At 44.0% G+C, this 26,148-nt stretch overlaps 1 protein-coding gene across 1 annotated transcript in view; it reads right to left on the bottom strand.

The window, feature by feature from the left end:
• Nucleotides 1-1,012: 1,012 nt before the first annotated feature.
• The window catches only part of siz (Brefeldin-resistant Arf-GEF family protein schizo), a gene marked incomplete in the record, with an annotated part of 514,736 nt that continues 489,600 nt past the window's right edge, over nt 1,013-26,148 (bottom strand). Inside the window, 5 exon segments of the mRNA XM_086981860.1 lie at nt 1,013-4,560; nt 4,985-5,671; nt 7,588-7,707; nt 21,026-21,625; nt 21,972-22,176. Coding sequence (XP_086837986.1) covers nt 3,160-4,560; nt 4,985-5,671; nt 7,588-7,707; nt 21,026-21,625; nt 21,972-22,176 — 3,013 coding nt within the window.

Consider the following 26,148-nt stretch of genomic DNA (forward strand, 5'->3'; position numbering starts at 1 on the left):
TGATTATTAACATTTGTTCAAGTTTAGTTACAATTAATGCTGAAGCTGTGTAAAAAAGCAACAAATAAAAGTACGAAAAACATGTACGAGCGAGACCATACAAAAGTTTTTACTTGATTATAATTAGCTTTAACTTTGAGATCAAGGGTTATTTTTCAAGCTTGCTGGTCAATACACTTGCGTAATTACTTATCACGCATTTTGAAAATCGCCTCATTCTGTTTTCTAGTGCAAGATCATGCCATCGATTTCATAATCAGTCAACAGAAACTACTAGAATAATATTTAAAACATTTTTGAAACGTAAGTCTATACACTTTAATATACAGAAAAAAATAAAGAACGTATAACTGCAATCGTCACTGATATGCCTAGTAGCATTCTATATTAAAAACATACATCCAAATTGTTGCCTTTTACATCTTTGTTTAAACAAACAAAGATGTAAAAGAGAGTTGTAGGGATTGTATCGTATCATGGCTGACATACCAATTGACTCAGCATGCATGAATCTAAGATCAAATCTCGTTGATCTCGAGTATTATGCCCCTTGGACACTCGGAGAATTGATACTCTACCAACTTTAATACCAAGGCTAGCTGATCGACGTCTGATGTATAACAGAAAGCCGGCACACTTTGACGGCGAAGTCCCAACAAGGCATTTCACAACATTTGCGTTGTTAAGGTTTTAGGCTAAGTGGAAATTAAAGAGAGATCGAGGTTCTCTGCAAGATGTAGATTTGCTTATATTAATGAGGCTGTGGTTTAATACATATGACAGAGACAACGGAATATCCTGTGATATCAGTAATGTCACCGCAGCCCATTTTGCAGTCAAAGTGGGTCTTCTCCTGTGCATAGCCATTGTCTGTAAGCGGAACTTCCCTTTGCCCTAACTCTTACATTGTAGTCTAAACCGTTATTAATAGAATTCTTTATTCCATCATTAGCTACCAAAGAATTCAATAGCATGTTCACGCACACTAATACAAAATACGAACACAGAGACATCACGTTGAGTTAATATTTTCTTTCGTTTATTAGTTTTGCTGATCTTTGATGAATATATTAAACAGTCTTTGTACATATCGAACGGCTTTGGGCAACTTTTTAGGCGACAGTAACATCGAGCGTTGACTGCGATGAGGGACGTCGACGACACCTACGTAAGACATATTCGCCTCGTACTGACACACCTACTCGGTACATGCACAACAATTTCGCTTCCTCCCCTTGCACAGTTGAGCCAGCTTGCTATCATCATTACTGTTATTATATACCAGTCTTATTGCTACATTATCGATGTCTTAGCCTCAGCGCAGCCGAAACCTTTGGACATGATTGATGACGCTGTGTGTCCATAGACCTTAATTTTTCTATCTGTATTTTTTCTTGAAATTTGTCGACCTTTTGCACTCGAACGCTGAGTCACGAACCCAGGTGTCCTTTTTCCTCATCTTGGTCACCTTCCGTAACAGAGATCACCATCATGATTCGTTCTTCCGTATGTTTTTCGTTCTTGTGTATTCTTCTCTTCGGAATAAAACAACCAGCTCTCAGCAACAATCGTCATGTTATAATGTCGTCGTCATCGTCGCCATCATCGTCACCATCATTATCTTGACCACCGCCACATACACAAATCGCGTACAATTGAGGCCGTACGCCGCCACCATCGTCATCGCCTTATGCTTCCTTCGATCACCGTTTTATAGCTTCCTTTTCTACTCTGTGAGAGCGTCGTACGGCTCTCATATTTCGCGTCCTGTTTTCATGTTTTTCTTTGCCATTTTATTTAGTTCTTTCTTGCTTTCTACAGTGGTCGAAGAATAATTGCTCGGCTGCCTTTTGGCTTAAAGCTGACGCACAATATCCTCACGGGTCTAAGATCTTACATACTATAACACCATACTCTACCCCTCCCCCCCCCTTGTACATCAGCTTTAGCCTAGTCTTCCACACACACATCATCATCATCATCATCATCATCATCATATATACCACTATTATCAAGCCTGATTGCGCTTGCTTAGTAGCTGGTTGGTTTGTCTTGCTTCGATCCCCCTTCCGTTGGTTTGTTGTCATCAACTATATACAAGTACTCTGAACAACACGGTTCTTTCGTTTTGCGAATCGACGATCCGCCAAAGGATGGCGCTTTCTAGTCGTAATCTGCCTTGTAGCTTAATACGTGAACCACCGGATATCAGGGCTATTACTAAGCAATACATTTTCCCGCAAGGATTTCGCACCTCGAGAGGCGTCGGAGAGCGCCGGTTTCGTTTTTTGCTTACTTGTTGTTTTCGTAGAATATCATCTATTGTGAATCTGTACGATGTTTTTGTCTTAGCGAACGTATTTCCCATTATTTGGCTAGAACTGGCTGCTATCAAGCGAATCTACACCGCATGCTGGTACACAACTTCTGCATAGTCAGTGAGATTCAGTGGTCAGTGGCATATCGCATATTTAGACCATTCGGACTCTTATTTTTCGAACCTGACCCGGAAGGCGTCCATATGCTTGATTTAATTTTAGCAGAAGAAACCGAAGGCTTATCACATCCACAACTCTTATTGCTATAATACAGTTTAGATCCATGCGTTTGCTTAATTAGCATGGCAAAAATTAGCTTTATTATTGGCATCAAACACTTTCGGGTACTTATTATCAATTAATTAATTAGTTGACCAATGAATAAATCGACCGGCCAATCCACATGCACTACATCTAGACCTTCGACCGGAGAGCTACTTCACCACTACGACATCAACAGAAGACCGATTTACATAAAAGCGACAAAAATATTAAGTCATAACACCCCAGTATGAACTCTTCCTGTCCATTAGTTGGTCTCTTGAAAGAAAGATTAACGACTCCACTCATCAACATCTGTGCGTACTGTGGATCTACCGTATACGGATATGAGCATGGACCGCGGGTGGACGTAGACCTGGAATATTTATCCACCCATCCAATATCATCGGCATTGTCCCGCCCTCCCACCTTATCGGCGAGTAGTCCCCCTGCCGGTCGGCCTTGTCCTCACCTATTATTGCCTTCGTTAGTACTCGTTACAAGATGCCAACGATATCTTGTTTCACGAGTGTCACTGTATTTATTTAATGTGTTCATAAAGTTAATCCATGCGCTCGCTCTATACATCGGTTGTGTCCGCTTGGCGTAGGCTTCCGGCCTTGGCAATCGGGGGCGGCTGGGACACGGAACCTGGCCCATGTCTCAACATTCCCGTGTACGCCTGGGCCTTGCCGAGCGGCGGTTGCTGTTGCTGAAGTATCTGCTCTTCGGGGATGCTGTGTGGATGGTTGTGTTGCTGAAGATGATGGTGAGTGTGCTGGTGCTGGACAACATGTTGGACATGTTGAATATGCTGAGGGTGGTTGATGCCTCCGGTTGCAACGCCGGCAACCCCAGAAGCATTGGCAGCTGCGGCGGCTGATGCCGCGGCAGACGCGGGCACGGTCTGCGGGGACGAGTCCCTGCTGGCCGTACTGGCAGCGGATGACTGGAACGAAACCGACATGCCGCTGTCGAGCGAGCCCGCACTGCCACGCCGCACCGGCTTGGCTAGCGGAGGCTCGGCGAGGTCAAGCAGTGAGTTGGACAGAGCGGAGCCCTTGCCCTTCAGACCACCAGCTCCTCCATGAGCCCCATTGCTGCTGCTACTGCTCCCTTTATCCGCCTTGTCTGACGCGGGTGAGCCGTTCGGCAGCTGAAGATTAGGCACGTCCTCGTCGGTAGCTACTCCGCTGTCGCGATTCTCCGCCTGATTGGCCCATGACGCCGACTGCTTCTCGAGCTCAGCTTCAATACGAAGCGCCTCCATTTCGTCCATCTCCAGGACCGACTCGCGTAGGTCATCGCAGAACTTCTCTCGATCGTGCTCGTTTCGTGCGTTTAGGGTGATCACAATCTTACCGTCGACCCGCTGTGACAGCGATATTCCAAATGGATAGTGTGGCGTGGAAAAGAGCGTCACATTAAGTCCAACCAGCGGTATCGATTGGCGGAAGCTGTACGTTATCGCTCCTTTCTTCTTGCTGGCAATTTTGCTAACGAGCAATAGATCATTGAATAAGAACACCTCACGCTGGTGTTGGCCGGCTTTGTCCTTCTTTTGTATATCATAGACCTCGTACAATCGGCAGTAACATACAAGTCGTCGATGGGGTAGCACAAGGTTCGGTTTTTTGGCGCCAACTATCGTCTCGTGCACTTTAGCTACCTGAGTTACATGGTCGCTACCTGGTCGGAATGCCTCCTTCTTAATTCGGTCATATATACCGGCCAGCGTAGCTCGGTCGACATTTTCAAAGCCTTCGACGCCTCGAAGATTCTTGATGTAGTCGTCGACCTTCATTCGACGATGCTCCGCTAGCGAGGGATTATGCAGGTCGACGTTGAGCATAACAATGGAAAACGCAACGACCAAAACGTTGTCGGCGTTCTTGAAGAACTGTGCCACAAGGTCAGGATTACAATCAGCATAGTGCAGTGAGAACATCTGGATCACGTGGTCTACCTTTTGCGCTTCGCCCTGTGACCAACACAAGAAGACATCTATTTAGCGTCTGTAAACGTTAAATATATTTCCTAATAGATCGCTTGAAAAAAACGTTTGCAGCTAACAGGATGTCACTGATTCGATTAATAGGACAACAGACGAATTGTTTTGAGATGTATATGTACATGAACGTTTACGCGCGTATGCGTGTATCCTCGCTTGTTCGAACAGCCCTGGTAAAGAAAGTATGTTCATTTAATCAGATCCAATTAAACCTCTTATTGTGCCTTCTCAGGGGCACTTCGACCGATCATAGTAAACCCAAGCAGGTCAGTGAGCAAAGCATATAATACAATCGACTTGTATTAAATGTCTTCTATGCTTTATTACTATTCTTAATAAGGATAATAGCAGTGTGAGAGAGGATAATCTTTCCTAAAAAAGCCTGACATCTTACCGGCATTTGGAAGTACGACTGGAACTTCCGGAGGGCGACGTCGACCTGCATGCCGGATAGATCCATTTCGCGTACTGAACATTCGAGTACCTGCACTGCGAATGGGTTTTGCCGATCGCCAAGGTACTCGCCGATCTTATTCTTACTGAGTCCCTTGCGTGTCATAAGGAAGCGAGCCACTGCTTGCGGTGTTCCTTCTAGGAAATTCTTCTCTATTAGATAGCGAATGCCCCGTTCGGGCTTCTTATTGAACAGGTTGAGTCCGACACGGTAGTGTCGCTTGCGTTCGATTTCCTTTTGCTTGAAGTCGGCGGGATTAAAGCTGGGCGTTTCAGCCGGCGACGCGAGAGCTCCGAGGTTGTGGCAGGGGCCGCTGTTGCTTTGCGACGGATACATAAGTAAAGCGTCGGCTGCAGCATGCGAATTGCCAGCAGCGTATCCCGGCGTGTCGCACGTGTCCTCCGATATATTCGATAGCCGCTTGTCGGCCGTGTCGTGCTCCTCGCCAGATGCGCCCCAGAGGGGCGAATGGGAGTGGTGCGACTGCAGGTCAGAGGAGGAACCGTGCGAACTGACTGAGGTCTCGAGTACAAGCGATGTTTCCGAGCCCGTCGACTCACAGTGGGAGCCCCGCAGACCGGACATCGGCGAGAGGTTTCTCTGCATCGAACACGTTCTCTTGGGGACCTGTTAGTTAGGGAGAGACGAAGAATAAGAAGCGATTACTCTCAACTTGATTTCAGGCGCAAGTTGTTATTAACATCGTTTTCCTACGACCATTCTATGATCATTCCACAGAACATGTGCTTGGCACACAGTCTCATCCTCCAGTGAACGGACAACTTCCAGCATTCGCAGTGATCTAACGCGCATAAATTAAGCAATTGTGGAAATTTAGAAAAGTATCGTATACTTATAGTCGAGAACTGTTGCTACCGATGCCTCGACTTTAATATTAGCACTAATAACGCCTAATACGTCGACACCGTGACGCTAGATGCGATTTGACACAAAAGGACATATTGCTATGTGCGGCAAAATAGGTGCAATTATGATACTATTCCAAGCTATTTAAAACGACTTGCTACAAACATTAGAAGCGTAAACTGTCTTGCCGTGCCTCCGCCCCACTCTGATTTAATCTGCTCTGCCCTTTCAGGCCATTGCGAGCCGAGGGGAAAAGAGAGAAGGGCTTAGTAACGAGATTATGTCATGGCCGGCTACAATTAGAAATGTTCGTTGTTAAAATAGCTAGTTGCTCCTGATAACGGCGAAACGATCGAGTAGTCATCTCGGTTTAACCATTCGAGCATCTTTGTGCTAGCCATTTCGGTCGTACGGCTTCACCGGTCAGTAAATAGCGATACGATACCATTGGTGACAAGCACCCAACCACGATGCTCGGGCATACATGCACAAAGGCGTACATACCGGACAAAAAGCAGCGAATACGACATCTACGTTGTTTCGAAACTGTCTCTGGTTAACTGCAGTGCCGTTATGTTAACGGTCGACCGCTGATCCCGCTTGTTCTTGCTTCCTCTTAGGTTCTTTCTTATGCAAAGAAGTGAACGGTGACCGCCAGCAAACTAAGCTAGGTTCACTGAAGCACAGTTAAATGTGAACAAACGTTGTATTAGTATGACGAGTACGACTACGAACTGGTCGCTGGTGTGCACTTACGGACCGTGACTCAGTCAAGTGTAGCCAGGCAAAGCTATCGGCAGCTAACCGCCAACCATCCATGGTGGCCCATAGCAAGCGCTACTTGTTATATGGGCCGCTTAACATTGACATTTGAATAGGGCGAGATGACCGAGAAAGCAGAAGAACAGGCGGTAAGCTGTCGGCAACATGGTGACTAATATCTATCTTTCTGTATGTGCGAGTGTTAAACGTATTAGGTCGTTCTGTTCCGCTTTCTCTTCAGCTTGGCCGGAGAAGGTACGGTCGATAGCTCACCGGAAATGGCGTTATACCACCATAAGGCAGAACAGAAGTGAACTAACAGGGGAAAAAATGAAATCGTCTCAGCGCCACTGGTGCCGTTTTATGGACAAACCCAAACGCCGAACGGCGAAGAAAATCAAATCCCAAAAAGGATATTCGATTGTTTTTCTTTCTCTCGTAACCACATGCCGGCTACGGTTACCGTGGGACCGAATGGGACGCAGGCGTACAACCCGTTTCTATTTCGAGGAAAAACAGATCGTAATGGGTATGGTAACGAGGACTATGCTTCTACATTTACTTTTCTCTTGTTTTTGGATAGGAAATATTTTTTAAGTGCGCAAGAGCTTTCGATAATTCCCGCAACATGAATCAACGAGCATCGGCAGATTCTCGTTAAAAAAAATACGTGTCAACGTGGAAAATAATCTGACCCACGACGAAACGATGCTTATCAAACGCTCGTTATTATTATGAAGGTTTTTCCGAAAAAGTACTACAGTCCTAAATACAGGAATCAATCGGGCTGAGTGCGAAGAACTATATCGGCTGTAGGCTGACATTCAAACATGCTATGCAAATGACATTGTGAGTCCATATTAAATAAATATATGTGTATAGCAACCAGCTAAGAATAAAACTACCATACAGACCTGAGGCGGCATCTTCCTTCGGTGCAGCGACCCAACGCTGTGCGATGCGAAGCCATGGTGCCTCTCGAGCCCTCCCTGTCCCGTCAGGGCGGAGGGAGTCATCGTCTCCTCAAGAGATCCCTGTAACACCAGTATCGACGAAAAGCCATGGTAAAATTCATGTACGTTATGAGAATGCAAATTCCGTATTCGTTTCGGGTTTAGACAAACGAAAAACGGTTTGTTTGCTTAGGATTAACTAATCTTAGATCAGTTGTGTAAACATGCATAGAAAATTCAGATAAAAAGCTGTCTAGCCTTGATTCCACAGAGTGTAAAGGTCATCATTCAATAAAGCTGTGAAGTAACTGAATTTGGCTTAAGCTATCGAAAGTCGTCGTTTCCCAACAGCAATGAATACTTGAAGGTGCTTGAAGGTTGCTTTGAACCTTGTCATCCGCTAAGTGATGGAAGCGATTTTAAGAAAGACGAACGCACACACATAGACGTAACTGAGGCAGGCCCGTAAGCGACAAGCGACCAGTAATGGTAGCGTGACTTCAACGAAAACCGATCACGCCGCATAAAGGGCCATTTAAATTACAGGCGACAAAAAGGCTAAGTGTCCGCGAATTACCAACGACGCAACCCCTCTCTGAACATAATTGCGGCGTAATTTGCGCAACAATAACATTATTTAAACAGCAATCGTACTGAACCGTCTAATAAGCTACGCAAAGCAATTAATTAATAAGCAATTAAAGCGATTAATTACATAAATCGATCTTGATATATTATAGTTGCATATAGAAAGAATAAACAAACAGAACGTAAACTGGTCAACCGAAAATTTCCTAGTTGTTCGAAATAATACTACAAACAATGCTTTACAACGAAATTGCAGGTTTCACTTTTAATAAGTATTGCCTCTTTCCTTATTCAATAGTGCGCTTTATAGATCGTCCAATCTTTCCTCCAGAATGGTGGATTCATGGTTTATCTGTAGCAGCAAAGGAATGAATCGGCACCACCATGGATAGTCAGCATAACCGGTATTCATCATCATAACCTCAAAGGTAAGACCAGTACTACAGCAGACCGCACTAGAGATAAACCGGGTTGCTATATGTTCATCGTGATATATTTTTACCTGGTTATAATTTATATCACTAGTTGTTTGCGGATCATTGATTGGTTGAGTTGGTTTAAGGGCTCGAGGTCGATATATCGCTATTTCATACCAAGGGACGAATGGATGCATGCACATATCAAGCTTTCCGGTCAGTCCGTCATTGTTAGGACAGCAAATTGATTTGTGCAGTCTAGCAGATACTAGATACAGCGCAGCGTTCGAGTTTATCGCTGATAGACTGTTCTGTCGCTACGTGATACACACATGATGGGAACAATAGCTGACGAGGTCTAACGAGGTCGGATCTGTTGCTGGCTGTATTCGTTTGCTAACTAAATAGAAAAAAAGCTTACGTATGCTCGTTATTGCTACTAAACAAAAGCGACGAAACAACGAAACGATGCGGTGTTGGTGGTATGTCTGGATGACACGGTCAAAAAAACGGACAAGCATTAAGAAGCTAAAAAATAAAGATACGCGATAGTTACCTTCATATATAGATCCTAACAGTTGTTCAGCAAGGATGCAACCATTGGGCGTTAAATCTATCTATACGTTTCTGCCCACCAGCCAATAGCTTTAATATGGGATCGACGTTGCCGCTCTGACTATTGAATATAAAAATTCACAGTAATTTCGTATACTTACTTGCGAATGATTGTTTTTTTTTTACATAAACTGATACTAGTTCAAAGACTGTCACAGCTAATACCCAACAAAATTACGTCATATCAAATTAAAGATATTCTCTCAATGGCACTTATTACACAACAGAATTTAAACAAACGACAGAGCATTTTGATACTGATGAGACACAGTAATTAACATTGCAGTACAAACATGGCCTACTGTTCCTCTTAGGACAAGCAAACACACCCACCCACTCACTGTTAATTGCCTTAGCGAAGGCTGACTCTCGCGTTGTCATCAAAGGTCGCGGTGGCGTCACATGACGTCCCGCTACCAACACTCGTATATCTCGTACTGTTTTGCCCGCGATTCGCCTTTTCGCCGGCTGTCTCAAGCGAGGCACACACAAGCAACAGCATTATACGGTCATCGACGTAAAAGCAATCAGCCAGCGACCATACTCTTAAGTATTGGCACCAGAGCGGCGTCAAGCCACCTAATTAGAATCACCAAAAAAATTCCATCTTTAAGTTTCTCTTTATAACGACCAGTACTATCTATCTGTAGTAAATGAATAAGGTGTCGTTATATTTCCGACGTATACCTGCTCACCCGTCGTATGTTCGAATGAACAAACTATCAATCCTCTTAGAAAGGAGTCGAAATATTCACAGCAATAACACACATCCTCGTAAGCCTGTAGATTCATGGTGACTGTGGTGATCATTGTCTCTGTGCTATCGATCTGCTTGTTATCGTCAATGGGCCAAATAGTATTGGACAGCTGCTGTTGATACGACTGTTATGGCCACCAATCGTGGCCGTCGACATGGAGTTCGTTGAGAGAAGCCCGTTTCTCCGCCAGAAGGACAGAGTCTCGCGCCGAAACGTGCCCTTGCTGTCTTCAACTTCAGTGGCAATTCTGATAAAAGCTAATCTGACAACAACAGCCAAGAACGCTTGTTGATTTTTGAATGTCAGACACTACAAATTTAAAGCGCTAGCCAAAGGAGTCGCGTGGCAACTCTAGCAATTAACCAGCAAATAGATAACCTAACTTAACGCTACGGTCCGAATAAAGAACGAACAGGCCATTTCGCCAAAGAGTAGGTTCTTCCTCTTTTGCGGAAACTTTAGATGGCGGCACCTTTGTCTTTAGGAAAGCTCTAACTTGCAGACACAGCGCAGTCCAAACAAAAACCAGGGCGCTACTACTCATTTAAGCACGGTTAGAAGTTTCGAAAAAGGCCAAATTATCGCCTGCACGTGACCATGGCAACCAGTGTCTCGTCTGAACGCATTCACAGACACACGTGTATACATAGATAATAGCAACAGGGAGTGCACAAGAAACATGCCGTAACTGGTTGTGACTCTCTGCTCGGCTGGTCGGAGCGCCCCCGGGAGTGTTGGCGAGTGCCTGACGCGCGACATACGCGCAGATGTTCCCCGAGACCGTTCGCTCGTGGCTCATTTGCCGATCTAAACAACGAAGAATAACAAATAGAATGACGATGCACGACTCTAGAGAAATCGTATTTGAACCTCGCAGAACAAGAGGGACATATCTCTATAGCCGCCTCGCTTACCAAATAATACGGAGCTTCGTTTGAGAAATAGATAGATAGATCTCTCAAATTACGATTGTGGCATTTTAGGTTGGCTAGCAGTGGGATAAATCGAGCTAGTGCCGTAACGTTTGTCACTTACATGAAAAATTAAGCAAATAAGCCGCATATATACTTATTAGAGAAATGTTACATATTTCTCTGAAATCTAAGTCCTTGCACGTATTTCGATGCAACATATCACAGCAGGCCGGTCCAAAATTTCCTCTAAAACGATAGCAGTGGTTCGCTTAGAGGATTCAATTTACACCTTTTAGTATTCCCTTTGAAATGATGTCCCAGACGAAGCTTGCGAAAACTCGGCAACCATCAGCGTATCGCCAACAGCACGAGCGAACAAACTCTCCCCCGTTAGGAGCATAGTTCAAGTTAATCTTGCGTAGCTGCTTAAACGCGACCCATGCGCCCCAGACATATGGCCTCTACGCGATCCCTGCTGTGCGAGGTGGAAACACGTTTTATTCGTTTCGAAATACATAACTGGAAAAATTCCCATTTTCAATCTCTGGCTAGTTCTAGTTCGAGTTTGAGCTTATCGGGTCATCGTAACGTTTATTTTACTAAATAAAGTAGAAGACGAGCTAAACTAGCAGAAGCAGTTTCACTTTTTATTATCGGTGCCACTTCGTAACTCTTATCAAACGCATGAATCAAAGCCAATCAGTGAAGCAGACAGGATTTGGGAAAGCCTTTGGTTAAAGCCAACGTCAACGGCTCGCGCTGGTGGTGATAAACAAAAAAAGAAGTCAACATACAGCTGAACTTCTTCAAGACCTCGGTAGCGATAGCAGTGGTTGACGCTGCAATAATGTCACAACAGCTCGACAGGGCCCCAAGAATGACTCACCTCTGATCTCGTCCAACGTAAGGAGACGTCTAACATGGTTACTACGGTTGTGCAACGAAGTCGGTGGGCGTATACAGTCGGGATCCTCAGGGGCACCCACCGCTTGGTAGCAAGCGTTAACGGCAGCTCCGTAACCCAGTGCTCTGCACTTTGAACTTCTTATAACATTGTTTCTTCTTTTTTCTTTCGTTATTGGTCGCTTATGCATAAGGGCAACATTCGAGCGCGAGCTAAAGTTGGCGACTGTCCTTCGTAAAACGTCAGCGATACTATTAGCACGAAATCCTTAGGTCACATTTGGAAATGGATGAACATTTAATAAATCCAACTGATGGACACAAAGCTCACAAATGTAAACTAGCCTAAACTATTGTTCTTGCGACGAATTGATCACTCGTAGTTTTCAAATAACGACAATGGCTGGATTAGCATCCGCGCAGATAGTATATTATATTAACAAAAAACGAAGTGGCGGTGCTTGTGTACTGACACTATCACCTCACAAATGTCGTCGGATAGGTAGTGAACAAAGAAAGAGTTTACATTAATGGAAATAAACTTAAGCTGTACGAGTACTTCAACGTGTTACCAAAAAGTCAAGCACACTTTGTCAATGTCGTTCCCTCCACCGTAACATCGAGCACAGTCCTTCTACTTCTCACTGTTTGTACCCAATTAATTCAGTTGAAAACATGCGCCGACTGAGGAGTTTATGGGTGAATAGGGCAATCAAAAGGAAACTGTTCCAGATTTGCACCGGCAAAGCCACATCGAAAGCTAGCTCAGGAAGCGCACTGCCGACCTGAATTCACAAACATGCCTCTGTTACGTCATTTTTTAACCTGGTCCACTCACTATTCTAGGGAAAGGACATTTATAAGAATTGTTGCTCCGTCAATGTAGGTATAAGATAGTAAGAGTAATAAGCTCAATGGAAGTGGTTTGAGCTAAGCTTAACAACGTGTCGCCTTTCACGACGCGAATCTCCCAACGACTGACGAGCTTCGCTCGCCGCCGATCGTTCGACTGGTCCTGCTGCTGCTGCTCTCCTCTCTTTCATTGGAGGCTGCCGTCGCTGCCTCTACTCGCGCTGCTGAGCCAACAGCGGCATGAGGCCTCGTTAGCTAGTGCTAGTGCCTGTAGTAGCGACTGCGCTTGCCTGTGGTCGCGGCTGTTGACTGGCTGTGTCTGAGCGCGCCAGGAGCATTTAATAGTACACTCGGTTGAAATAGAGCGAACGAACACGTCAGCCTAGTGCTACTGGTGTTAGTCCACCGGCAGCCGGATCCGATGCTGCCACAGCAGACGCGCAAGTAATCGGCGCCAGCAGCATGGAACCAATGACTATGGCGATATCATCACATCGCTGAAACTTGGATGAGGAGAGCAGCAGTCGAAGCACGATCGAGACTCAGGTGACAGTCGAATGGCGTACTGGACTCAGTCTGAGCGGTTGCCTGCCCGATTCGAGAACTCAGTCTCTTTCTTCTTCCTCCTGTAGCTGTTACGATCCTCGTCCAAGAGCTTCTCGTCCCCAAACCAAGCCATCCCTGTGGCGTCGTTTTAGAGAAGCCAGCGAATGACGGAGCTCAGCGCAGCAGATGGAAGGAGACAACGAGGCGTTGTACTCTAGGCGGGAGTCTGATAAGAATAGTCGAACAATATCTGTAATGGTTAAGTAATGGATGAAGATGAAGCCGAAAAACGCCAATCGATGATAGTGGATTTGCCGTGGAGAGCGTTGTGTCCATAGACACGCACAGATACACCGAGATATGTACGCACGCACGCACGTCCTGACACACAGGACATGTACAGAGGGAGAAAGGAAGCTATGCGTGCCAGTCGTCAACTAGGCGCAAAGACCGACAGGAAGAAGAAAGGCTTTACTGGTCAGTAAAACGGGCGCTGATAAGCGACGCATAAAAACCGACCGCCACACGAGAACTGGCTTGGTAAATAACAACAGATAGACACGCTTTGACTATACGCAAGGGCTAAACTATTCTGCCTTGTTTTGCCCAAAACATAACAATTAAATAGAAGATGCAGTGTCAAAAACCCGTCACCGCACTTTACTTCTATTCGCGCACGATTGCAACGAACCCCAACAACGTCGAATGCTACCTGTTAGGGCCCTGGCGGCGCTAATTTCAACTACGCGAAACAGCTTTCCCCCGTTGGCTGAATCGTATCAGTCACAGAAACAAACCGCTTTTTCATTGAATGCGTTCGAAAGTTTACGAGACGCAGCGAAACCATCTATTTAGACGAAGTACAATTTCCAAATCGCATCGAACCCGCCTTCTAATCTGCGCCATTGAGCTAGCTGAGTGACTATATGACAGAGATGACACAGAATCATCGTGAGAAAACGACGACGGACGGCGCGTACCACGCTCTCGTGTGTAGGTCGTTGCCACTCCGCTAATCATCAAGCGTCAGCCAATTACGATTCTTTATGTACCATAAGTGTTTAACTTTACCAAGTTAGTTAGCTGTTGCAGTAAGCAGCGGCGGTCAGCGCACCAACCTGTCACGGATGACGCGCAAATAGCTAGTACAACGATACAATTGACGCCACCGATGCAATATACCACCATTGGTAGTGCTGCTGAAATTACCGACTGTTTCCGTGTCCAGACAGTCTTGTAGTGCTGCATCGGCTGCAAATCGACAATGCAGACAGACGCTTCAGGAGCTGTGATCGTGGGTGGTGCGATCTCGGATCACCGCCGCGACCACTGTTTCGGCTGGCGGATGCAAATCAATAGATAGAAAAACTGACACTTGAAACGATATTGTATCAAGACTGTATAGACGAAAGACACCCACAGTGGTAACCTACGTCTGTCTGATACATTTCGCCTTTGTTTCCACACCGTTCAACCAACGGTGTCGACTTAGTCTAAAATAAAAGCTGTCCTTCGTACATAGCATTCTCTGCACCCTGCACTTCCTATAGGTCTCCTTTCTGAAGACATACTCTCCATGGAGAGTAACATTTGGTAAATTTTTTTTTTACTGTGTTATTCGTTGCTCACGCTTAGTTCGTGTCTAATAGCGTAACGGCTCAGCTACCTTTTTCCAGTTGATCTAGTCGGTTCGACATCGCACATTCGGCACTGACATCAAAGTATAGCGTAAACGATTGGAAGGGTTTTATCTATGAGTAAAGTAGAAGAAAAGTGAACTCGTATATGGCAAGAAGTATATAATATATGATAAACAATAGGTGGTAGCCGCTCGTACGAAAATAGCTGCACAGCAAGTACATATAGAAATACTATATTTAAAACCAGCTCCTGTATTTCCCTAGCCGTAAACTGACTTCGTATCTTCTATATATCGATTCCACATAGTATGGACGGCGGCTGCCGCCTCGTTGTCGAGTCATGTTTGACGGGCCCTTAGCGGATGGCAGTACAGACGATACAATTGTAATTATCAGACGCTTAATAAACCTAATTGGGACGGAACGCGCCTGTCTAGGTATTTGCTAGCAGGCTTGATTCTTATCTACAAAGCTACCCCAGAAGAGTTTTTTTTTCACAGCGATCCACATCCTATACCCAGTTGCTCATGCATGTCTGTAGCGGATCCCCTGCTAAAGCGATAGAAAGGCATCTACTGGGCAGTAATTCTGATCTGCCAGGTCGTGTAGGGCTTTAGCATAGTTTTCTACACAGTCCCAACAGGTACTTTACTTTGATGCACACTCACTGCGTTGACTACCACAGCCTTATCTCCTCTGCAGTCCGATGAGAATCCACCTGCTACTGCTACTGGTCGAGTGCGTAGTACAAGCGGTATCAAGCTATAACAAAGCGAGCAGTTTTCTCTGCTGAAGGCAGTTATCCTACATGAAACCTGTATGAATATTTCGGTCACATTTCACGCGTTGGATCCATTTGTGTCCGCTGGGCACCGCAGCCCTGTCGCGCATAGTTAACCGCAATACTGCAAACATTCAGGGGCGGGCATCTGTCGCCGTTGTAGGAGAGGAGGTCTACATCCTTGGTTTTGTTACGATGGCTATTTTACTCCTGAGGTCCCCCGGTCACGAGATCTGACGCCCTAAGGCACTCTGCGCTGAGGAGTTCGTCTCTGCCGCAGCTGTGACAATCAAGAGACGCGGAGGATCGAGCGACATTCCGATCGTTCAGACAGTCTTAAGCTGGTACGGCTGAATATGTGATGTCAGTGCTCAGGACGAGCAGCAACAATAGCAATCGAGTTGATGAGAAAGCTCTGATAAATTGCATTCTAGAAACATAGATACGGAATGCGATGGCTCGGTCAGGGCAGAGAGAGTGGCCATGGACGACTTGGTAGCATTCTTACGATGATCTTCAAAAATGATTTTGGTACGAAAAAGTCGATAGGGTACAGTTCTATATGATGACAAGTAAAACATTCCTATCGGCACCAAAAAAACGGCCACCAAAAAAACTTACTTCAATCGAATGCCAATGCAAATATTTACGAAGCGTATTGGGCCTATTTCAGATGATGTTTCAATATCGTCCAAAATATAATGCTTTTAAAACGACTGTTACAATCGATGTTTCATATTTGGTTTATTTGATTGTATTTTGTCTCTTACTCACTACCTATATGAATCTGTGCATGTACGAATGTCTGTGACGACAAGAACAATAATTAACAGACATGCAATTGATTCATTCCTCTGCGCTACTTCCTCTTCCCGAAACCATTTACAACCTGTCGTTTGTTACATGGACCCTCGGCATTATATACGCAGCGATAAAGAGCATAGGATCTGATGTCTGTCAGCTCTGTCATCGCTGATCTAGTGTGAGCACTCACGAGAAAATTCGACTTCAACGGGGGGTGATGTTTCAAAATTTGCAAAAAACAAACACCCGTTTGTTCGAATACGTGTCGCTCTACAGCGCTTCGGTAATGTTCGCATCCAGTTGCTAGCTTACAAGAACGTGCTTCAAACAGAAGTTAACCAAGTATTCTTCCTCTCTCCTCTGATTCGCTTTTTTGATGTTTATTTATTTAGTGTATTTGCTTTTGTCCTAATCGAGCGTATTGATGTTTTATAACACGGTATCTTTGTCACTGCAACCGCTTTACTGACATGTGTCAGGACCAAACTGTGGGTTTTCGATCAGGTTCATCGTACTAAATACGCTTTGTAGTCCTAGAAACTTTGCCCTTTTTGTCCTATTATGAACAGTGCTTGGCACCTGCGATGGCCGACGTGGTTCAAATTCTGCCCGCCGACAGGCGTCTCGATACAGATGTCATCACTTCTTTGTTGTGAGATGCCAACGAACGTGATATTACACCCATTTGGCGAACTAACGAAGCTCTGCATCTGATTATGCGTTCTAAATACCACAATCTACATCGCTGAAAAAGGCAAACCGAAACTACAATCTGCGGAAGTATTTCCGCTTAAAAAAAGGTTTCACCCGAGACTCGCAATGAGTTTGCGTTGGTTCGTCGCATTTTTATGGGTTCCCCTCTTCCACCATGTCCGTATCTAAGCAAGTCGCTCTCTCCCACTGTTCCGCAGATTTTTCGACTCCTCGAGACTGTTGATTCAATTAAGAATACGACAAAAACTGAGACTTGGAGGTGAGCCACAACGGCAATGTGCTTCACGCCGTTAGTTCTACTGCGCAAAACGTTAGGAGGAGTAACGAGCTTTTCTCGATGGCCCTGTGACCACCCAATCGCTTTCCGGCTTATGTAAGGCGAGGAGAAAGGAGTCCTATAGCTGGTCTGCTGCCACTCAGATAGTTGATCAATGGGTTGGCGTCCAGTGGGTTCACCCAATCTCCATCTGTTTGCATTTATCAAAATATTCGATCATAGGCGCTAGAGATACGTACGCCGTTTTCGAGGACCATATCCTTATCATACTTTTAGTTGTAGAAACCTTGCAGAGCTGCCTTAGCGGTGGTACGCTTAATGGTATAGAGCGGCGGTTATTTGGTTAGTCATCTCTATTGTACCACTATTTCCACAGGGTAAATGCGTGCAGGCCGGCCACAACTGTTCGTAACGAATCATCAAGGAATGCCTGCTACGTTTGAAGCTCGTGATACGGGATGGTGTGTGCGTGTGTGTGACAAATCTAAAACGCAACAACACTAAAAAAAAAAACAAAGAAATAAAAAAAAACCATCAGTGAAAAATATGCCGCAGAAGAGAAAAGCAAAACTACTAGCTACTAGTTGGGCGCGCATTGCGGTTCGACGCGTGTAGACGTCCATATCTGCTGATTCGAATTTAACTACCCCAAGTTTACTACAGTCGTTTCATGGATGTTACAAACTGATCCTGAACGAGCTGGAGTGCAAATTCATTAGAATTCTAGCAAGGTGAGCCCAAGAGCTCGACTGCATATTGCCTTAAGGCGACACCGGCCAGGAAAAACTGCCAGCTCAATTAGAATTCTGAGCCTTCTGTTACATATTATATACATAGGCCATGGTGAAATGTAGAATCTTTCTAACAACCTAGTGATGATTTATTGTACTTAAGACTTTGTCATATAACACGAGCCACTTTATGAAGACATTCAACACGTTTGTAGCATACATTCTCCGATATGAGAAATCGTCGAGATAATGAACGCCATTTTACTAATCATCAAACTGGGAGATCCTTAGAATGGTGCTGCCCGAAATTGAGTGAATCAAAACACCTACATTAAAAACAAATGAAAAACGATGTTTCCCGAGCGATTCCCATCCTCAGACCGGACGAATTTCGCAATCTGAGAGTGCGTCTTCTTTTGCGTTAAGTGTAAGTAGTAGGTGATCAATGATCGCGAGTGGATATGATTTCTGGAACTTACACTTTCTGATATGGCTTGAAACGTGACTGGTCCGTGTTCCTCCTCCGTATTATATGATTTTCATTTGACCCGCCATTAGTGGCTAGCCAATATCTTTTCAAGTCGGCTATTTCCATACTGTTATTTCTGCCTCTTTTGATCATTTACATACAGTAAGCTTCATGCTGCAACCGCTGGTGGGCAAAGTAAGCGACGAAACAGCCCCGCCATATAGGTCAGTCGTAATGATTTTCAAGTCTGCTTTTGGTTTAGATAGTCGACTCGATTTGTAAATTGCATCAAAATTAATTGCTGCAATCATATGCCATGGGCATCAGCGACGTTCGAACATGAAAAGTTGCACGCCTGGTACAACATAAGTTTTGAAGCACGTGTAGTTCAAGCTGGTTATAAGAACAGGGGACGAGAATGTAGAAGCACCGAGATAAGCTGCCTAAGGGTTCCTAAAAGCCACAGTTGGAAAGGCCAGCGTTAAAGAGTATTTGATCAATCTCTCTGGCAACCCACCGATAGGCAGTAGAGCCTGGAAAGGTTAGGTAGGCTTCGCTATTCGCAGCCTATCTAAGAAACGCCTATCTGAACAATTAATTTTCGTTAGTGCTACTATTCTGTGATAATTCGCAGTTGGTAAAAAAAAAAAAAGTAGAATTTTATAGCCCAACTCTTACTGTGTTGTTGTTGTCTCTGTTTTTCTTTTTTTTTTTTTTGATAACACACTTCTATCTTCAGCAAAAGAAATTCTACCTATTTTTTTTATCTACAGATATTTGATTCACCTAAATGTTTCCTGTAGCACTGCCGAAATAATAGGGAATAAAATGGCGATATAACGGTATTTGACCTATGATCTGCTATCTGGCCCATTTGCTTTCTAACTATTGACAGGAATGTACAGGGAGGTCTTAACTAGGTAAACGGTCTCAACTAAATGGGCGGTGGTAGGTAACGCTAGGTGTGGCGAAAAATTCCTACCGGCCGAAATATCACGGTCCTCACATAGGCATGCCTGTCTCTATCTGGGATCATGGAACAGCTTTTTTTTTGCTCTACCGTGTCGGTTATGCGAGTAGCCCCGGCGTTAACAACGGCGGATGATACCGCCGTTGTTGCAGTCCAAATAAAAGTGGAAGCATGGCATAAATATTTCGGTATTCACTATGTAAATATAAATCCATTTCAGCGATACGGCCGATTGAGCGCTCAGATGAACATTTCTATTTATACAGCTGGTTACAGTACGGAACTGTTAAAGAACGTGTACATGCGCGACTGGCTCGGTCGTCGGCATAAGAGTAATAAACGGGGTTTTGTTACTGCTGCTCCCGCTGGTAGCGAGCTGGCATTACTATCGGTACCGATATTCGGTATATGTATATATAGACGCAGCAATGTGGAATGAAAAAACGGGTAGATACTGCTGTTAGAGAACAATTAACTACTGTGAGCTGGAGGGAAGTTTTTCGCACCTAGAACAAAAAAAAAAGCTAAGTTTGTGTCTCTCAGTCAGTCAGTTAGTCCAAGCATCAACAGAATTGAACGACTGAATGATATGTATTAGTATACGCAGAGCATGACAGAAATGGAGTAGATAATAATACGGTATTTAAGTTGCGCTGTCCACCTTGTGTGAATTCAGAGCGCGAGGTACAATTATTCTAAGTGTATATATAATAGGAAAAACACGGGCGTCGATTTAATGACTCAAAAGTGGTGCATACCGAAACGCAAAAGCCGAAGAAGGACCCTAGGATTCCAGCACAGCCACACATAAAAATTCATACAAGTATACTCGTATATATACATCAGCTAGATGTGTACATTTCTATACACAGCGTGAGCGGATTTTACCAGTATACACCATAAGGCGCCGTTGTAGGCGCTGCTTTATGTATGTACATGCCAAACTGCCACCATTAGCCGTAAAGCAAAACAAACTACGCCATGCATTAGTCCATAAGGAGATTTACAAGCCCACAGAATATTATTCTTTCTCAGTTGGGTGATAGAAAGGATAATTGGATATTTATAGGAAAGGAATGGATGGGATCATGTACAGGTCATATCATGCGTGGTTCATCTATACGTCATTCAATTCATATTCTATATCACTTGACAGTTTAACAACAGCATGACGACACTTAGAAGTAATGCGTAGGGAAATGGCGGTATGTATTTGGGTAACTCGAAAAGCCTCGACACCAATTTTTGGTAGAGAAAGTGTACGCGTGCACACATCAATGAAAAATATTCACATTACTGAAAATGCTCTCATTATTCCAAAACCGCAAACGATTATTTTTAGAGCTACGGTATTTTGGCCCATTTCGTCTTCTCTCTCTTAACCCTTCAGTTTAACCATAAACAAGACAACAAGTACTTACCGGGTTGAGCATAACCTCGCTAACCGGGCCGGTGGCTTGCGGCAGCGCAGTCTGCTGAAGCCCAATGGGGGCGGATGCTTGCAGTGGTGCAATAGTGGCGACACTGGCGACGCCACCTGCGGCTATTGCAGCCGTGAGGCCGCCGTTTTGTGCCGTCTGTTGACTTGTTGGTGGTTGTGGAGGCAGCTGGTAATGCTGACTAGAGTATGCCCATTGTTGGTAGTAGGGATTGTTTGCCGTGTAATTGCCACTGAAGTAATTGTGGTGATAGAAATGCTGATGGTGAAGTCCTCCATCGGAGAGAATCGAAGGAACGGCCCGACGTGCAAGTCGGCGCGCTGACCCCGTTAATGAGGTGCTAGATAATAGTAGGCCATCTTTGTTGGCCTGTGTCACCTGTTGGGTGATGTCGCGGAAGCGTCGTTGCATGAGGTAAGCTCGCCATGCTCGTTGAATAGTAGTAGCCGCTCTACGGGCCCGTAGACCACCGTATTTGCGTTCGAGCATCTCGACCTGCTTATCGAGTAGATCTTGAGACAGCTCGTAACCTTGGCCGCCATGACAACGACGCTTAACGAGGTCATCATCAATGCGTCGAACCTGAATGCAACATTATAATAGGTAAATAAAAGAGGAGGAACAATTCGAGAGAAAACAACCGTTAATTTGGCATTGGTATGCGTTAGATGAGCTAATATTTACTAGCTTAAGAAAAATAGTCGTAAAGTGTGGTTATAGTGCAGAGAAACAATATGTTATTATAACTATTATTATATTCTAAGCAGCTTTAACGATTACTAGCTTCTTGTCAAATAGATCCCGCTGACCGAGCAGATAGATGTGATAAAACTAAGTGTTCCTTATAATTACCAATTAAGTTTGTGCACTTTTATTCAGAGTAAATATATATATATGACTGTTGCTACAATCGTTTGTTGATACATACAAGTCCGTTCTTATCAGTCCCTTTGGGCGTTGGCTGAATCTGTAAGGCCCCTTGTCCAGATGCTGAGGCGCTGCGGTGCCTTCGATGATCGCGGTCTTCCTGGAGGTCCTTTAGGAGACGCCGTGGTACCCCTACGCCTAGGCCGAGACCGCTATTGGTATTCAAATCCACTGGTGGACTGGGCCCTAAACCGCTACTCTGATGACTGCAAGTTCAGAAAAGATTAAAATTTTACATAAAATTCCTGTTCTGTCAATATGGAGGAAAGAGCATCAGATGGTACGACTTACAAGGAATAAAGGTTTAAAATAAAGGAAATAGTTGTCTAAAGCTGTGGACTGGTGCTACATCTGTAAAAGACATAGAATTTTCTAATGTGTCATCAATGTATGTCGTACAGTTGAGAAGCATACTTACAAATAAACGTACTATTACGTTTATGAAAAATCTAATAAGATGTCCGGCATAATCTGCAGCTAGCTTATGTAACCAATTTTAGCAAAACTCAGCTCGCGTTCAAATGCCGTCGCATAAAAAATATATATATATATATAAGTAAGTTAGCAATCAATAAGTCATTAGCAAAAATAACAAGGAGCATAGTTTTCCAAAACAAGTCAATTACTGACATGGCGCGGATTTTATTTGTCGCCTGCATATCTGTCATCCATTTATCACAAAGAAAAATCTAAAAAGATTGCTTCGATTATATAATGTCGTCCAACATAAATCTGAGGCTAAATTGCTATAACGCGATCATAGATTCTCGCGGAGCGTGCCACCGTCAAATCAAAGCGATGGCGTACAAATACGATACTAAAATCAACGAGCTATTTGTATCTACTACAGCGCCGGTATCAATTCTCAGTGAAAATAGTCCTCACGATAAAACACATCTATTTATTGGAACCAAGTCCTGTCCGATCGGTAAAAATTAAATAAATTTCATACATTTGATATTTATCTCTTAGCAAATGCATGGCAGCGAACATGGCGATGGCTGTTCACCCACTCGACAAAGTCGAACCGGTGAACAGCTGAAACGAATACGGCTCCAGTCTACCTTTAGAGCATCATAAATATTTTGGCATACGAAAACGTGGTAGCCATCTAGGGATAAAGAACTACCAATTTGCCTATATCGCATTTCGCAACCGTTGTTACCACCGATCAGTAGATAATTCTTTCGTGGCTCCTAAAGGCACCTCTCTCTCTATATGGGGATTAAACTACGCGTACTCCTAACGTTCTGCGGTGACAAAGACTGTTGAACAGATCGTTCTGGATGCACGATGCATTTGCGTCGTATGATACGATGTTACATTTTCTAGTTTTGCCTTTTTTTTAGGTACCAATATGTGCCGGTTTACCATACTTGTTCCATCACACATTGTGAACTAGGCTAGGTAGCGCCAGCTTTTGCCAGATATTATGGCCCAGCTTCACAGTGTTTATGAGGTTGTTTTGTTCAAATGCTTGACATGACAACGGGAAAAAATTAATAATACGTACAATGATAATGCGAAAAAGTATAAATCTTTGAAGATTCGGTTTGGGCGCGAATAAGCCAATGCCGGCCGCCGAGCGCTATTTTAATATAGCCGTAGAGCAACAAGAAAAAAACCAGCCTATTTGTCTTCATCAAAATGGCTATGCGACTGGCAATATCGTGACAGTTTTATACGAACAACAGAAAACGCGACTAGGACCATGTTGTAGAGGTTGTCACCGAATATCATCAAAAATGTTAGCTGTATGAATTGACCAGTGGCCATTCCGGTATATTCCAATCTAGTATCATACCATCGCTTATACTGAAGCTACGGACAAGGCGCTGCAGTTACCGGTATTTGTTCCAAGTCCGAATAGCGTCTCTCTTTTAATAAAATGAGATACTATGTTTAGGTTCGTTATAGTTATTGAACAGAGTATCTCATTTAGGATAGCCGTTGACGTGGTTGGTTAGTCCCATAGTATATCAATGGCCAATGGTCCTTACGTAAGAGCCTATCTCGACAGGCTGCTTAATAAGCGGTGAGAGAAAAACGTGTCTTATATGCGCCGTCGCGCAATGTTCCGTGTTCGCTATACAGTGTTCATTTTGAAGCATAAAGGTTTGTGCCGTCCTTTAATATGTTGAATACAATGAAATACGCTTACAGGTATCGTGAATATAATTTATAAGATGTCTGAGACTATTTTCTCGATCAGCGTAAACCCGTTTGCGTTCGCATCACTCTTACGACTTAACCCCTTTCTTCTCATGTTCATACTACGTCCTGAGTGGAGGTAATGATTAGTGGTAATTTCAACGACGGTGGTCGAAACTGCGTACAAAATAACGCTGTCTAACAAAGAATGTATCTACTATCGATAGTCCAATTCTAAGGACAGCATCAGCGATAGCGTTGATTATGTTGGCAGCTCTGAGCAGAAAATACGGATTCAAACTATGAATAAAATCTACTGTTTTCATTTATCTTCTGTATGGTATTTGGCAGCGGGTATGGGACTGCAGCAACAATAGCAGTCAAGCACATAACAACTACCACAATTTTCTAGGCGTCTTCTTTGACGCTAACGACTTTCGAAGCCGATGAATCTGATGATTCACCCAGTATTCGGCATCGTTTATATATTAGTGTTCAGGAATCGTCTGATTCAGCTGGGATTCGTTTTAGGATCGGTTGTACCAGCGGTAGTTGTGACCTGTAATAGTAATAATACGCAAGTCTCTATCTGTGATAACTGCACGTTCATGTGTACGTGCACAGATATATAGGTAATACGGAGAACGCGGGTAAAGATGATCATGAGGGGGCCCTGGCAATTTTCCCGACAGTTACCTTGGTAGTTATCTGCTATGCTGATTACTTGCTATAAATTTTTAAAGAGAATCGTTTGTTTGATAAAGCGACATATCATCCCGTCTGTAATAACATACCCCAACATTTTTAACACAAGGATTTTCGGTATTTCATCTACTTATTTTGATACTTCATTTTAATCCCTGGCAGCAACCGGGCAACTTATTGTAACTTAGCGACTCTTGCAGACTTAATTTACCGATGGCGTGGTACTTACAGATTATCGGTGGACCGAGATGTGCAAGTTGAATAACGATCGCTATTAACTAATGATGCACACAAACGTAATTAACATAAATTATCGACTGTGTCACTCTGCACCTACTAGCGAGCTGTGCATGAAGCGTGTACATAATACCAAGTGCAAATTTTCACGTTAGAGAGCTACCGATAACCACTCTAGGCACCTTCAAGGCAACTAAAAGGCGTCATCTTTTTGCTGAGTTCTTGCCCCAGGGGCTTGAAGTCGTACGCAAAACAGAACAGTACTTTGATCATCCCTGCAATAAGCAGTTTATGAACCTACGCTGATATTTGGCGCGTCGACAATTTTTTACTGATATACGTTGACCATATTTATAAATTCGCTACTGTTCATCACGATTATATCATGCAGAGCACCTGGATTCGTTAGATAGAGCGAGTGACAATTTCGAAATTGTGGCTAATAAACAAATTGGTCACTGTTCATTTATGCTTATATACTATCCACGTATATACATGAAACTATTGAGCACGAGTTATCATGTCGCTTCTGATTTGTTTGCCTGACTATGACTGGTCAGCCGGCTGACCTTTACAGCCGCTTTGTTTGGGACCACCGTCAACGCATTTAAGCTTTCTGATAAGACGATTATTCTGGTGTGGCACTGACGACGACGACGTATATTCCGCCGCTGCACGGCCTGTTATCTTTGATGGTCGGATTCATTAAATGCCGCCGCCGTCACCCGAACCATCATCAAACTTAAACGAGTATATAAAGCCTCAGCACACACGTTCGTTACGAACCTGCTAAACGCGCGAGCAAGTAAGACCTCACAGCCCTACTAACAACATTTGCACATGTTGAAGTAACGACAAACGCGTATAGGCGAAGCCAGAATTTATTAACTGAACAAAGAAAAAGAGCCAACAGTTCGCCAACCACTTCAAGCATTACTTAGACCAAAGAATATAGCGGCAGTGTGTGTATCTGAATCTGTGTATGTGGTGTGTGCGTGTGTCTCTGCAGGTTTGTGAGTGTGTGTACATGTGTCTGAGTGTGTGTACATGTGTGTCAGTGTGTGCCTGTGTGTGTGTGTGTTTCA

The sequence above is a fragment of the Varroa destructor genome, unplaced genomic scaffold (assembly GCF_002443255.2).
Source record: "Varroa destructor unplaced genomic scaffold, Vdes_3.0 BEIS01000002.1, whole genome shotgun sequence".
In the NCBI taxonomy this organism is placed as follows: domain Eukaryota; kingdom Metazoa; phylum Arthropoda; class Arachnida; order Mesostigmata; family Varroidae; genus Varroa; species Varroa destructor.